Source organism: Onychostruthus taczanowskii, unplaced genomic scaffold (genome assembly GCF_017590055.1).
Source record: "Onychostruthus taczanowskii isolate IOZ18803 unplaced genomic scaffold, ASM1759005v1 scaffold10, whole genome shotgun sequence".
Lineage (NCBI taxonomy): Eukaryota > Metazoa > Chordata > Aves > Passeriformes > Passeridae > Onychostruthus > Onychostruthus taczanowskii.
The window spans coordinates 1,703,942-1,718,149 of record NW_024496526.1 but is presented as its reverse complement, the minus strand read 5'-3'; the positions used below and the strand labels follow the sequence as shown (position 1 = coordinate 1,718,149).

The 14,208-nt window shown below is 52.7% G+C and overlaps 1 protein-coding gene across 2 annotated transcripts in view; it reads left to right on the top strand.

Moving 5' to 3' along the window:
* Window positions 1-14,208, top strand: part of RAB11FIP3 (RAB11 family interacting protein 3) — a 79,643-nt gene that overhangs the window by 50,296 nt on the left and 15,139 nt on the right. Inside the window, exons 4-6 of one of the 2 annotated variants that reach the window (XM_041406626.1) lie at window positions 1,651-1,838; window positions 7,132-7,305; window positions 11,496-11,630. In XM_041406626.1, coding sequence (XP_041262560.1) covers window positions 1,651-1,838; window positions 7,132-7,305; window positions 11,496-11,630 — 497 coding nt within the window. The remainder of the gene's footprint in view (window positions 1-1,650; window positions 1,839-7,131; window positions 7,306-11,495; window positions 11,631-14,208) is intronic. The other variant, XM_041406635.1, reaches the window with a different exon arrangement.

Below are 14,208 nucleotides of genomic sequence, written 5' to 3'. Positions count from 1 at the left end.
TTTTAAGTGGGTGGGGGCTTTAGAGACTTTTGTTTCTCTCTGCAAGACAGGCACAGGCTCTGCCCTGGTGGAGTTCACTGGAGCAGCCCCTTACTTCAGACTCCAGCTCTGGGCAGGTTTGTGTCGTGTTTAACTTCAGGGAGGTGTCCTGGAGGTGCTGGTGTCCACAAGCCAGGTGGAAGCTGAGCCAGGCTTCCAAGAGGAGCTCCTGGCTGTGTCCATCCTGGTGAGTGTGGTGGGCACAGGGGCTGGGAGAGCAAAGCAGGGCTGGACTGATCACTTGGCTGCTCCCGGTGGCCACATGGAGTGGGAATTGCTGTTATCAGCTCTCTCCATCCCTTCAGGGTTTTCTATCCCTTTTTGCCCCTGGAAGTGTCCAAGGCCAGGCTGGGTGGGGCTTGGAGCAGCCTGGGGTAGTGGAATAGGCAGGGAGTGGAATGAGATGGGCTTTAAAGTCCCTTCCAACCCAAACCACTCCATGATTTTATGAATACAGTGGTTTGAGAAATGTGATTTTCTCCAAAATCCTTGGAAAAAGCCCTGAAAACTGTTCTGTGTGCCCTGGCATGGGAAAAGGGTTTTGCTTCAGTCATGCCTGCATTCAAACTGCTGCTGTTTTGCTCTGCTGCTGTGCTGGAGGGGCAGCTGAGCCCGTGGGATCCCGCCAGGTGAACTTCAGGAGGAGCAGATGGCTTTCCATGGGCAGCTCTTCACCTGGAGACCTGGCAGGAGGGCTCCCACCCCTCTGCCCAGCCCCTCTGGTGACAGGAGATCAGATGGAGCTCAGCACCAGCACTGGCAATCCCAAATTCCTTGATTTGCTCTGAGGTGTGCTGGGGAAGTCCCCAAATCTTAGGAGAGGGGCTGGCACTGCTAGGGGTAACAAGAGCTTTGGCTTTTGGGGCGCTCTGCTGCTGCTCCCATGGTTCTCCAGAGATCAGGATCAGAAGGGATTGTCCCTCCTCTGTGTGGGAGCAAACAGGCAGGACTGAAGCTGAACCTGCCTGCAGTGCAGAACTGGAAAACACAGTTCTCCTTGCTCTATCACAGTCTCTTAAAACACAAACCCTGCTGCTTTCCCAGAGCCTGCTCAGTGATAGATTTGAGATGTTGGTCCAGATGAAGTGTGGGGATTTGAGTCCCTGCAAATCAGAAGCTGTAATGAAGATTTAGAAACAGTTTATTTGCTGTTGAGGGATGGAAGGTTTTACCAGACAGGACAAAAAAAAAGGTGCTCCAAGGGCTAATTGGGAGTTTTGAATGGTGGTATTTGTAGGGAATTCAGATTAATAATAACATGTCCTCTTGGAATGGGGTGGGAGAAAGCAGCAGTGATGGGAACTGCTGAGTCAGCAGTGGGCAGCCCCTTCTGCCCTGACCAAATCCATCCTGGCTCACAACAAAACCTCCCTCCAGCTCTTATTTAGTCCTGTTTCTGTGATCTGCTTCCCAGGCCCTGCAAAGGCTGAGGTGCACCCCGTGGTGCCCACAGAGCAGCACCTGGGCCTGGGATGATTCCAGAGGTTGGATTCCTGTGCTCAGAAATGCAACACAGCCAAAATTCCCTCATCCATTTTGTCCTGCTGTGCCACAAACCCACGTAGCTGTAGGATCTTATAGCTTTGCTTCTTGTGCATTTGTTTCAACCAGGCAAATGAGGTGACTGACAGTGCCTACATGGGCTCGGAGAGCACCTACAGCGAGTGCGAGACCTTCACGGATGAGGACACCAGCACCCTGGTCCAGCACGAGATGCACGACGAGGTGGAGACCGACAGCGCCATCGACTCCACCGTGCACTCGGAATTCACGGATCCCATCGAGGAGCCGGAGCATGGGTGAGGAGAAACCCCCACACAGGGCCTGGCTTTCACACCGAGTTTGTCTTGCTGGAACTTAGGTTGTTCTTTTGATGCCTTGTAAAGGCTGACCTAGAATAGAGACTGGACAGAGCTAAAGAATAAAGTAGGGATTTATAAGGAAGCCTCAATGGATCCACCTTGGGCAGCACAAGAGCCCAGCCAGGGCTACACCCAAGATGAACCAAAATGGTCACAAAATACACAACCGCTCACGGGGTCTCTCACTTTGATAAGTTTTGGTCCTTTTGCATATTGCAGTTAATTGTCCAATTGCAGCTTTAGCCCATGAGGTCCCATCCTCCTTGTTTTTCTCTCTTCAGTCAGTTGTTTGTGCTCTTGGACATGAAATTTGGATCATTTTGTCCTTGGTCCCCAGCTAGAGAAGGAATTGTTTAGTCTCCCTACTCTGTGAAGAGAGCTTACTATCCCCTAATATGAAGTCCAGACCCACACACTAAAGCAGCACAGAATCTGAAAAATATAAAAGCTAAAACCTGAGGCATCATTTTGTGTTTGTAACAACGTGCAGGACCAAAATAGCTCTTCTGGAAGAATAACAAGAATAATTAGGCTGGTTTGTGTAGGCTGGTTTGGAGCCCGGCCTGGCAATCTCTTTGAGTTAATCGTTGCTTGCCTTGGGAGATCTTCTGTACCCTCATTAGCATCTTTAACCTCTAAAATAACTTCTCAGGTGATCCAAACACCTGAAAGACTTGCAGTTTTTAATCTATCACTTAAGCCAGAAACACAACATATAATTTTCCAGTCAGGAGGGGAACTCATTCTATTTTTGTTTTCCCTAAAAACATGCGTGTGCCCTTTGATGTGCAACCACCTCCTGTAATAACTGGTTTGAAACCTCTGCCTGGAGCACAGAAATGTGAGCCAAGATCTCCTTCCCTGGGTCTGAACTGCTGCTGGCAAAACTGCTCCTGGGCCCACCCCTTTTTTGGAGGAAAAGTGGGGTTTGGGGTGAAACTGGGATGCTGGCAGGCAGGAAGGCAGGGAAGAAGTCCTCTAGGATCAGAATCACAGAATGGTTTGGATTGAAAGGGACCTTAAAGCTTATCCCATTCCACCCTCTGCCATGGGCAGGGACGCCTTAAACTAGAAAACTAGACCAGGTTTCTCCAAGGCCCATCCTGGACACATCCAGGATTGGGGCAGCCACAGCTTCCCTGGAAAATCTGTGCCAGTGCCAGGTTAGTGCCCCAAGAACACCAATCTACACCAAAACCTCTGGAATCATCTTTGCTTAAGGTCTGTAACAACAGGATGAGGTTTGTCCCGAAACACAAGGCCCAGGGTTGGTGCTCCAGGGAGTGCTTACAGCTCCCACTGCTTTTTGGGAGCTCCAAGCTTCCCTCCCACCCCAAAATCCCATCTGGGGATGTCAGAGAGGCAGCAAGCAGGACTGGGCCTGGGGCTGAAAGGGTGCTGTGGATTAGAGCAGAAATGGGATTATCCAGCTGGGCTCTTCTCACCAAAGAGGGCTCAGTGACAGTTAAATTGGGAGATAATCAGCTGTGAGCTCCCTGCCAGCAGCACAGGGTCCCTGCAGGGTCATGGCAGCCTGTGTGCGCTCCCGCCCGCTGGGGAAGGCAGCCTGCCTCGGATTCACCTGCCTGTAGGTACAGAACTGCCTGGGGAAACGGGCTTTGGGAGATCAGCTTGTTCCCCATGCTTGCCAAGTGTGGGGTCAGCAGGACAGGAAGGATGGGATTGTTGGAGAGAGCCCAGAGGAGGCCACGGGGATGCTCCAGGGACTGGAGCCCCTCTGCTCTGGAGCCAGGCTGGCAGAGCTGGGGGTGCTCACCTGGAGAAGAGAAGGCTCCAGGGACACCTCAGAGCCCCTTGCAGGGCCTAAAGGGGCTCCAGGAGAGCTGGAGAGGGACTGGGGACAAGGGATGGAGGGACAGGACACAGGGAATGGCTTCCCACTGCCAGAGGGCAGGGCTGGATGGGATATTGGGAAGGAATTGTTCCCTGTGAGGGTGGGCAGGCCCTGGCACAGGGTGCCCAGAGCAGCTGCGGCTGCCCCTGGATCCCTGGCAGTGCCCAAGGCCAGGCTGGACAGGGCTTGGAGCAGCCTGGGACAGTGGAAGGTGTCCCTGCCATGGCAGGGGTGGCACTGGATGAGCTTTAAGGCCCTTTCAACCCAAACCATTCTGTGATTCCCTGTTACCCCAGCTGTGGGCTTGGGAAGGTCAGATGGCCTTTGGTGCTCTGTCCAAGACAGTGGGGTCTGTTCCCAGATTGTTAAATGTGTGTGAATTCCAGGCAGCCAGAAACTTAGTTTGATGTATAGATTTGGAAGATTTGAAATGGGAGCCTGTGGGAGTGCTGAGGGCTGGTTTTGGTACCATCATACCCCACACAGGAGGAGACCTCTGGTGCCCAGGGACAGCCAGGGAGTACAGCCCCCCCCAGTGCAGCTGCTGGGCTGAATCAGAGCTTCAGCATCACTTCTCAGAGCTCAACATACCTGAAATGGTTTGAGCTTAAAGCTTGTTTAGGCTGTGTGTAGTGAAGATTAGTTGGACTCTTGGTCTTGAAGCTGCCTGAGCCTCGAGATGGGAATAGGAAATATAATTTACTGCTCAGGTTGAGGGTTTCCAGGTGCCTGATCAGATCTGCCTCTGTACAGTACTTATCAAACCACAACCCCAAATTTAGAGTTCTGGGCTTGGATTTTGCTTCTGAATTAACAATTCCACCCCCTGGCTTCTATTCCTGGAGAGATTTCCACTGCTTTTGGTGAGGGTCTGACTCACCACAGGGATGGACGGGTTCCAGTGGATCCCACTGTGGAATATTGATGCTTCTCAAGGGCAGGAGGAGTATGTGCAAATGCCCACAAGCTGGGCTAGATTTATTTGTGGTTAAATAGAGATCTGGAGGGTTGACATGTTTTTATTAGCGGGATAAGGGCAAATCCTTCAGATGGAGCAGGTTTTTTGTCATAAATGGCTTATCTGTAATCTTTTTTTCTTTCTGATTTAGTCCAGCAATCTGCTCATACCCCATTTCCCTGTCCTAGCCAGTGCATGGAGATAAGGGCATAGCCAATACCAATTTCTGTAATAAAGCAATATTATTATGATTTTTAGCCTAGAATTTTGGAGAGCAGAGTGTTGTTAAACCCCCCAAAACACAGAGTGGTGGCTCACAGCCCTGTGGCCGCTTTCACAGCCCAGTTATTGCAAATCCCTCCTGCCTTTTCTCCAGTTTAATTTGAAAACTTCCATAGTCCTGGGCAGGAAAGGGGGCTTGGCTTGTTGGGGGGACCCTGGCACAGGGTGCCCACAGCAGCTGTGGCTGCACCTGGATCCCTGGCAGTGTCCAAGGCCAGGCTGGACAGGGCTTGGAGCAGCCTGGGACAGTGGAAGGTGTCCCTGCCATGGCAGGGGGTGGAATGGGATGATCTTGAAGGTCCTTCCAGGATTCCAGGATTCTGTGGCTCCATGCAATGGAAAGGCTCTTCCAGGGACAGTGACTCTGTGCTGAGCTGTGTGCCCCCTGGAGCAAGGGACATCCCAGCAGCTGTGCTGGGTGTGTTCAGGGTTTGCACCAAGCCTTAACTGCCTTAACCAAGCCTTAATGCTGCAGCCTTCTGACTCTGGTGTTAAAAACACATGGAGCAGTATTCCCCACTCCAGGACTGTCACACACAGTGTTTTCCCAGCAGGAGCAGGGGAAGGGCTCCTTTGTCTTGCTGGGGGTCTGTCCCAGCTGTCTGAATCCTCCCCTCCCCAGCACCAGTCCCCCGGGGTTATGGGGTTAAAGCCTTGAGAGGATTAGGCAGCAACAAGCAAGTGTGAGCCTGGCACGGGCTGCTGTGGAACTCACAGCATTTCGGATGGGGCTGGGACATGCCCAGCTCTTTCTCTGCCATGCCAGTCACAGAAATTGGTATTTTAGTCAAACGAGGGCTTGTCACCGACCCTGGGCACTGTCCTGCAAGTCTGAGTGTCCCCAAATCCTGTGTTGCAGCTGCCAGTGGAAAAACTTGGTTTACTGCGGAAAAAAATCACCATAAACTTCCCAGTGGTGCCTGGGTTTTCTCTGTCCTGTCCTACTCTGCAAAAATGGGACACATCACTCACTTGGTGGGGTGGGTTGACCCTGGCTGGACACCAGGAAGCCACCAAAGCTGCTCCATCCCTGCTTTCCAGAGATGGACAGGAAAAGAAAATGTAACAAAGGGTTCATGAGTTAAGGACAGGGAGAAATCACTCATCAAATACCATCGTGGGCAAAACAGACTTGAATTGGGGATATTTATTGAATTTATTACTGACAAAATCAGAGCAGGATAATGAGAAGTAAAATGAGACCTTAAAAAATCATTTAGCCCCCCATCATCCCTCCTTCCCAGTTCCCCCTCCTTCCCCACAGTGGCACAGGGAGATGGGAGTGGGGGTTGTGGTCAGTTCATCACAAATTGTTCCAGCCACTGCTCAGGGAGAGTTCCCCCCCTGCTCCAGTGTGCGGTCCCTTGCACAGGAGCCAGCTCTCCATGAACCTCTCCAACCTGAGTCCATCCCATTGGTTCTCCAGGAACTGCTGCCCCGTGTGTCACTCTCCATGGGATCGCTCCTTCGGGCACAGCCTGGGTCCCCCACAGGGCCACAGATCCGACCAGGACCCTGCTCCAGCATGGGCTCCTCTCCATGGATCCGCAGGTCCCTGCCAGGAGCCTGTCCCAGCACAGCTTCCCACGGGCTCACAGCCCCTGTCAGGCACCCCCTGCTCCAGGCCTGGGCTGCTGCAGGGGCTGCAGGTGCATCTCTGCACCTCCCTGCCCTCCCTGGGCTGCTGGGGCACAGCTGCCTCCCCATGGGCTTCCCCACAGGATCTCAGGGTCATCCCAGGAATCTCAGGACAGTCTCAGCTCTGGTGCCCAGAGCAGCTCTTGTCCCTCTCCTGCCGTGCCCTGCAGGGCTGATCCTCTCCAGTGTCCTCACCCCACTCTTCTCTGCACTCAGTTCAGCTGCCCCATCCCTTTTTTGTGTTTTCCCTCTCAAATCTGTTATCCCAGAGGTGCCACCGCCATTCCTGGTGGGCCCAACATCAGCCAGCAGCAGGTTCATCTTGGAGCCACCAGGGATGGGCTCTGCTGGACACGGGGGGAGCTTCCAGCAGCTTGTCACAGAATCCACCACTACCCTATCAAGTCCAAACCCCACAGTCCAGAAGGAGGATGTCCTGGATGCAATGGAAAGGCTGCTGTGACCCCTCTCTGACCCCTGCCTGTGTGTTCCCACAGATCCCATCCCCACGAGCTGGCCCTGGGCTCCGAGCTCAGCCACTCCATCGTCACCGTCATCAGCGGGGAGGAGCACTTCGAGGATTACGGGGAGGGCAACGAGGCCGACCTGTTCCCAGACCCTTTGTGTAATGGGGAAAGCAGCTTTGGCAGCTCCTCCTTCCTCTCTCCCAGGTAATGCCCAGCCCTGGTGCTGCTTCACTCTGCTCTGTGGGACAGGGGTTTCCTTGGGATTTGCCAGCCAGGGGGCCTGGCAGACTCTGGATCCAATGGGATAATGGGCTTGGAAGTGGAGGAGGAATCCCTCCCTCAGTGGTTCCTTTTCCTGGTCAGTGCCCATCCTGTAACACCCAGCAGGAGGTGGAAGAGCTGTCTGCATTTCCAGTGTCACATTCCCACTCCTGTTAGGGATGTGGCTCCTCACTGAACCTTCCAGGAGAGAAAACCACCTGCAGCTTTACCCCTGATCCTGCAGGATGACTCTAATGGTTTTTTTCTCTTTTATTTTTTTGGGCTTTGATGCAATGTTTGGTTGGATTTGCATGAGCTGCAGCAGCATTCCTTCTCTAGAGATATGTAGAGCAGGAAGCAGGCTGTAGCATTTCCTCTTTGCTTTAGGATCTGAAACCAGAAAAAAGTCAATTTTCCAGCCCAAGCAGGGTGGGCTGAGAAGCTGGTATGGTGGTACACACACCATCGATACTTGCTTTCTGAAGAAGATCAGTAAAAGCTGGAATGTCATCAGTGCTGCAGCCCACAAAGTGTCTGGGAAGACAGGTAACACTGGGAATGTGTTCCTCCATTGGAAGCACATCTCTGCACAGGGCAGGAATGTTCCCTGCCAGCCACTGCTAAAGACAAAAATATACTTCTTTCTCTTGGAATTACACATTTGTGCCTTTCTGTAGCCATGTAAACTTCTCAAAACTTCTTTTTTTTTCCTGTCTTCCTGTTTTCTCCCAGCTTGCCAAACCCCTTCACGGATTTGGGGCATTCTGGTTGCACAGGGCTGGTAGGGAAGAGCACGTCAGGATTCATTTATTTTTGGCTGGTGCAGCAGCAATGTTGGAGATGTTAATGGCAAATAGGAGAGTTGCTGTAAAGAATTCCCAATGTTTTCCTTTAGGAAAGCAGTGCTCCAGCACTGGGATACCCTATACAGTCTCTGATCCATGCTTGTCCTTGGCTTGCTCCATGCAGGAATGTAGGGCTGGCAGTGCTGGTGCTGTGGCACAGGAAGAACTCTGATTAAAACCCATCTTTGGTGTTCGTTTTCCCTTGAGGATGAGCTGCCAGCCTCATCCAGAGGGCTCCTGGCAAGAAAATACTCAGCTAAAGGAGCTTTTCAATCTCTTGAATGTTTTCTTTAACATCAGGCCAGAGCTCCCAGTTTGCCCACGCTCCCAGTGTTCCAGTCTTGCTCTGCCAGGGCACCATCTCTCCTCTGCTCTGTCTCTGGATCTGATCCACACCTTATTCCATCTTCCCTCTGCTGGGAGGGGCTCACTGGGCACGTGGCCACACAGGTTTGTGGTGGTTTGTGCTGGAGACTCTCTGCTGGGGCTTGCTGGGGAGGGAGGCTGGAGATAAACCCTGCAAATCCTCTGGAGTCAGGAATGTGGGGCTGTTGGAGCCGAAGGATTTCCTCATGCCTCTCAGGTCTAGCCTCCCCTTGGATTATTGCTCTGTGTGTGAAGTCCTGCCCTAAACATTCCCTGAGCCTGTGCAGCTCTTCTGACTTTGGATAGGAAGGGACAGGACACAGGGAATGGCTTCCACTGCCAGAGGGCAGGGCTGGATGGGATATTGGGAAGGAATTTTTCCCTGTGAGGGTGGGCAGGCCCTGGCACAGGGTGCCCAGAGCAGCTGTGGCTGCCCCTGGATCCCTGGCAGTGTCCAAGGCCAGGCTGGATGGGGCTTGCAGCTGCCTGGGACAGTGGAAGGTGTCCCTGCCATGGCAGGGGGTGGGGTAGGATGAGCTTGAAGGTCCTTTCCCACCCAAATCATTCCTTGCCTGAGCAGCTCCAGTGTGTTTAAACACACCTGAGGGGACACAGGCTGTCCCTGGTTCAGACTGAATGGGTTTTTTGGCTGTATTTTGAATACAAAAACAGCATCTCTTGTAAAGGGCCACATCATCACAGACCCTTTCCATGCTACAGGAGTTCTAAATGGGAATAATTTCTAGAAGTTCTCCTGCCACAACTCCAGAAGATTAACACAAACCCCCAAAACCTCCAGGGAACACTGTGGGGTGCAGGACTTCCCTGCCCAGTCCTTTTATGTTTATTTATAATCTCTCCTCTTGAGTCTTCCCTTGCATATCCATCCAGTAGGAAAAGCCTCTTCGCAGGTCTCAGTGGGAAATAAAGGGAAAAGCTCCTTGTGCCCATCCCAGCCACCAGGAAGCACCGAGGACCTGGGGAAGACAAATGTTGCTCCAGGAGATGGAGGGAGGCACAGGGAGGCTCTGTATTGTAGAGCCACAGAATCTGCTGAGCTGAAGGGGACCCATCAGCATCCTGGAGTGGGTGGGGACAGCCCAGGGCTGAGCTCTCACCCACTCCAGAGGCAGGGAGCCAGGGCAGCCGGAGGCCAGGAGGATCTGCACACACCCCAGGAGCTGCCAGGCTGGCCTGGGGCTTCTCCTCCACACTTCTCTTCTCATGTTGATTAATGCTGGTTAAATTTGGGTTCCCACCTGGCCCAGGCTGCACCACCTGGGAAGGGAGTGTACCCAAGAGCACCCAGAAAAGGGACATCCCTTCCCCCAGGTGCCACACAGCTGCTGTCACCTCTTCCCTGCACAAACCCTGAGCCACCGACCTGTCTGCTGCTGGGAGAAGGTTGTCCTGGGACCAAACCTGCCATGAAGGGCAGGGGGAATGGTTTTCAATTTAATTTTTTTTTTTTCATGAATGGGAAGAGATGATAATTTGGTGTTTGCTGGTGTCCAGCCTGTCTGAGGGGGCTGGGAAATACTGTACAGACAGCACAGACTCCAGGCCTGCCCCTGGGCTGGGGGCTGAGCCAGGGCACCCTCGGGATGCCCTGGGCCAGGAGTTTCTGGTGTGTTTGTGTATCCCAGGATTCACTGCCCCTTCCTGATGCCTGTTGGGTTTATCTTGCTTGTGTTTGCTCACACCTTTACCTGTCTCTCTTATGGAACTGCTTGGGTTTTTCACTGTTTAACCTTTCTTTGATTCACGTCCGTGGCTTCCAGAAGCACATTGTCCTACAGGAAGGATTTGTGGTGTCTGGCCCCAAATGAACACAAACCATTTACTGTTGAGAATCCCCTCTGTCCTGCCCAAATCATGAGGAAGCGTATCCCAGCTTCCCAAGCTGTGAAAGTTCTACAGACCCCCATGGCCCTTCCCAAATGGCATTCCCTGCAGGAACACAGCACTGCTGCTTGGCTCCTCTGGGCTGTGCTTTGGAGAAGTGAGGTGTTAAACTGCACCTGTCCTTTTCCTCTTGGCTTAAAAGCTGTTTGCAGTGAAAATCTGACTCTGCGCATGACTAAAGCAGGTCTGCAGCATCCCACTGAAAAGTGGGACACGGACCAAAGGATCATAGAATCCCACAATATCCTGAGTGGGAATAGACCCACCAGGATCATCCAGCCCAGCTCCTGGCCCTGCACAGACACCCCAACAATCCCACCCTGTGCCTGAGCATTGTCCAGGCACTCCTGGAGCTCTGGCAGCCTTGGGGCCATGCCCATTCCCTGGGGAGCCTGGGCAAGTGCCCAGCACCCTCTGAGGAAGGAACCTTTTCCTAAGATCCAGCCTAAACCCCGCTTAGATTCAGCCCTGGCTCACGGCACCCAGTCCTGCATATGCAAGTTCATTCTGCACTTGCTGAGGCAAACCAGGAGCCTCCTGAGACAGATTGCCTGGAAAAGCCTTGTTGGAAAATAAACTTTGCAGTGGTGTAGGTTTGTGGGAAGCACTTACCTCACCTGCCCTGGGCTCCTGGGGATTGAGATTGGCTCAGGGGTTTGGAAATGTGGGCCAAGCTCAGCTGCTGGGAGTCTCTGGGAGGAGAGTGATGGAAGTGTTGCTAATTGTCAACTATATAAATTCTACTGAGCAATTACAAATTATCAATTAGCTACATATTGTTATACACTATTCTAAATTAGAAATTATCCATACATTATTATAAGCAACCCCACGTTGGCTTTAATTTGGCTTCGAAAACCACGGTGGGAGGCAACCCAACCTGCCCTGAGATTTTAATTCAAATTTCCTACCTCCCACCAAAAATTCCCCTACCTTGAGGTACCCTCAGCTTGTGGAAGCCACGGCTGCAGCTCTCCCTGTGCCTTCTGTGCTGACATGACCTTGTGATCTCTCTAGCACCAATCCGCTCGCTGCGAAACTGCACAGCATTCTCGCAGATGAAGCTTTTGAGTTTTACTGTAGCCAGTGCCACAAACAAATCAACCGCCTCGAGGATCTTTCTGCTCGCCTGAATGATCTTGAAATGAATAGGTAACCGGGTGTGCATGGCCATCCCAGCTGGGAAGGATGTTCTGGCTGGGAAGGCTCTCCTTGTCTGGCACAGCTTTTCCCTCCCTGGTGCTGGTGGATAACAGGAGGAAGAAAGGGATGAGTTTCACCCAGCCACGGGAGCCTCTGCAGGTGCTCGAGGTGGTGGGGAGCTCGTGGAGGGTGAGCAGGAGGTGCCTTCAATGCAGGCAGGGGGCTGGCAGACAAGGAGAGCATTCCCTGCCCTTTGCATGCCTGTGCATGGTGGGTTCCATGGGAGCAGCGAGCTGGCCGTGTACAGTATTTCTGTCACCAAGGAAAGACTGGGAGTGGTGTGCCAGTGGTGTGCCCTGGAAGGGCAGGGACAGCCCATCCTCCTGCTGCAGGAACAAGCTGAAGGCATCAGCCCCCTCCACAAGGCTCGGGAGCAGTAAAATCTTGTCTCACCCAGCTTCACCCACAGCCTGCCCACCCCGGTGTCACCATGGGCTGGGGAGATGTGACAGACACCAGGAACATCAGGAGGTTTTGAATGGAGTTTTGGAGGTCTCCCAGGCAGCAGCTGGATGTGTTGTCTGACAAGTGGAGAGGGATTTCTGCCTGTTGATTTGTTCATTCAGAGCCCTTTGGGTGGAAGGATGGTGGCATTGGTGATAAATCTTTCTTCTCATGGCTGTTGTGGCTATTCATACCTGGGTTTTGGTCTCTGTCTGTCCTTTGCATGGACAGTGTGATCTGGGAGCTCTCCTAGTCTATGGGAGGAGAACTGGAAAACTCACAAATAGGAGCTCCAGTTTCATTCTTTTTAATGAAAAAAAGGTCTCTCCCTTTGTTTTTCTTGGCTAAATAGTTGTCTTTGCTATTGGAGGCCTTGAGGGTCAGTGATGGGTCTCAGGTTATGCAGGTATTAGGGAGAACACTGATTTTCCCTGGAAGTCCCACTCCACTCCAAGTTTTCTCCACCACATCTATCTGCAAAGCTGAACACCTCAGAGCCTCCTGTGATGGGTGGGATTTCCTGTGGAGCTTCTCTGTCCCATGGTCATGGTGGGAATTCCACAGGCTTTGATTTGCCCTGTGAGTAGGTGCAATTCCTTCATCTGTGTTTAGGGTTTCCCAAGTACAGATTTACTGGGAATATGTTCCAAGGGCCTTTGTGGAAGGGGCAGTGCCCCCTCTTTGTGTGGTGTGGATGGGAGGTGTCCTGTGCAGCGTGTGGGACATGCGGGACCTGCTGCTCCTCACCTGAGGCCCTCGGAGCAGGGGACAAATCCTGGAGCAGCAGGAACTGGACCAAAATCTGGGACAAGCCTGAAGACACCTTCTCCAGGGGATTCTGGCAGCTGGGATGAAGCCCAAAGCACCCCAGAACAACCTCACTCGTAAGAACTGCAGGCACAGAGACAGTGGAATGTTTATCCTTGGAATAAACAGGGGAGCTTGCTCCCAGCATTGGGGTGCTACTTCCTGACCCCACAGCATGGGAATGCAGGGAAGACTCCTCCAGGAGCTTGGCATGAAGTGGTTTGTGCCTCTGTTTTGTTCCAGTGCCCTTGCTGATGTCTCAGCCTTTGGACACTGCAGGTGCCATCGCTTCCCCAGGAGCTTTTTCCAGAGGAAAATATTTTCCCCCCAGGGCTGGGGCCATTCCTTACAATTCCTGGCAAACACCAGGGCCTGACCTCCTCCCCTTGGGCGCTGAGCAGCCTTGAAGCCCAGCCAGCAGCAGCTCTTGTGCTCCCTGGAAGTCTGGGATTTGAGGATGCACTTTGACTCCAGGGCTGGTCACCCTGACAACAGCCCCCAGTCAGGTTTTGGGGTTGCTTTACAAAGCAAATTGTCCTAAGCTATTTTTAATCCCTCCTTCGAAGAACTCATGTTGCAGCTCCAGGCAGGAGTGGACTTCCAGAGGATTTTATTTGTTATTTTTTCCTAAAACTGAGCTAAGCACCAGGGAATGCAGTTGCTGCTTCTTGGATTGGAGCTGCTCCCACTGCCATTGCTGAGTGAGGATTTGGTGTGGCCTGGTGGCATCTTGTGACACCAGCGTGGGTGAAAGATGAGGAGTGAGATCCAAGCCCTGTCCACTTCCCCAGCATCAATCAGGACCAGAAGACTGGAAGGAGCATCTCAGCAAGGAGCTGGTTTTGGAAAAGGCTGTTTTTTCTCAGCAGGGAGAGCCTGCAGCCAGTCCCCTGCAGGTGGAACACGGTGACACAGCCCTTGGCTGCTCGTGCTGTGGTGACACTGATCCCTGACCGCTGTGGCATGGTGGCAGCTGGCTCAGACATGGATCCAAGAAGTGATCTCTGTCGGTTATCCGTGAGAAGGACAGAGAGTTCATCCCTCTGCCCAGCCACTGCAGCAGTGCCATTCTCAAAATCCAGACAGGGACACCACCAACAGCTCCTGAAGCCTCTGAGCCAGGAGCGGGCAGCACTTCCCTGGTGATCCAGAGCCCAGCAGTGGGATGGTGGCTGTGGAAGGGCAGAAGGATGGATTGATCCAGTGGGATCATGGCTGGATCATGTGGGATCATGAACCAGTGGGATCATGGCAGAAGGATGGATGTGCCATTGAT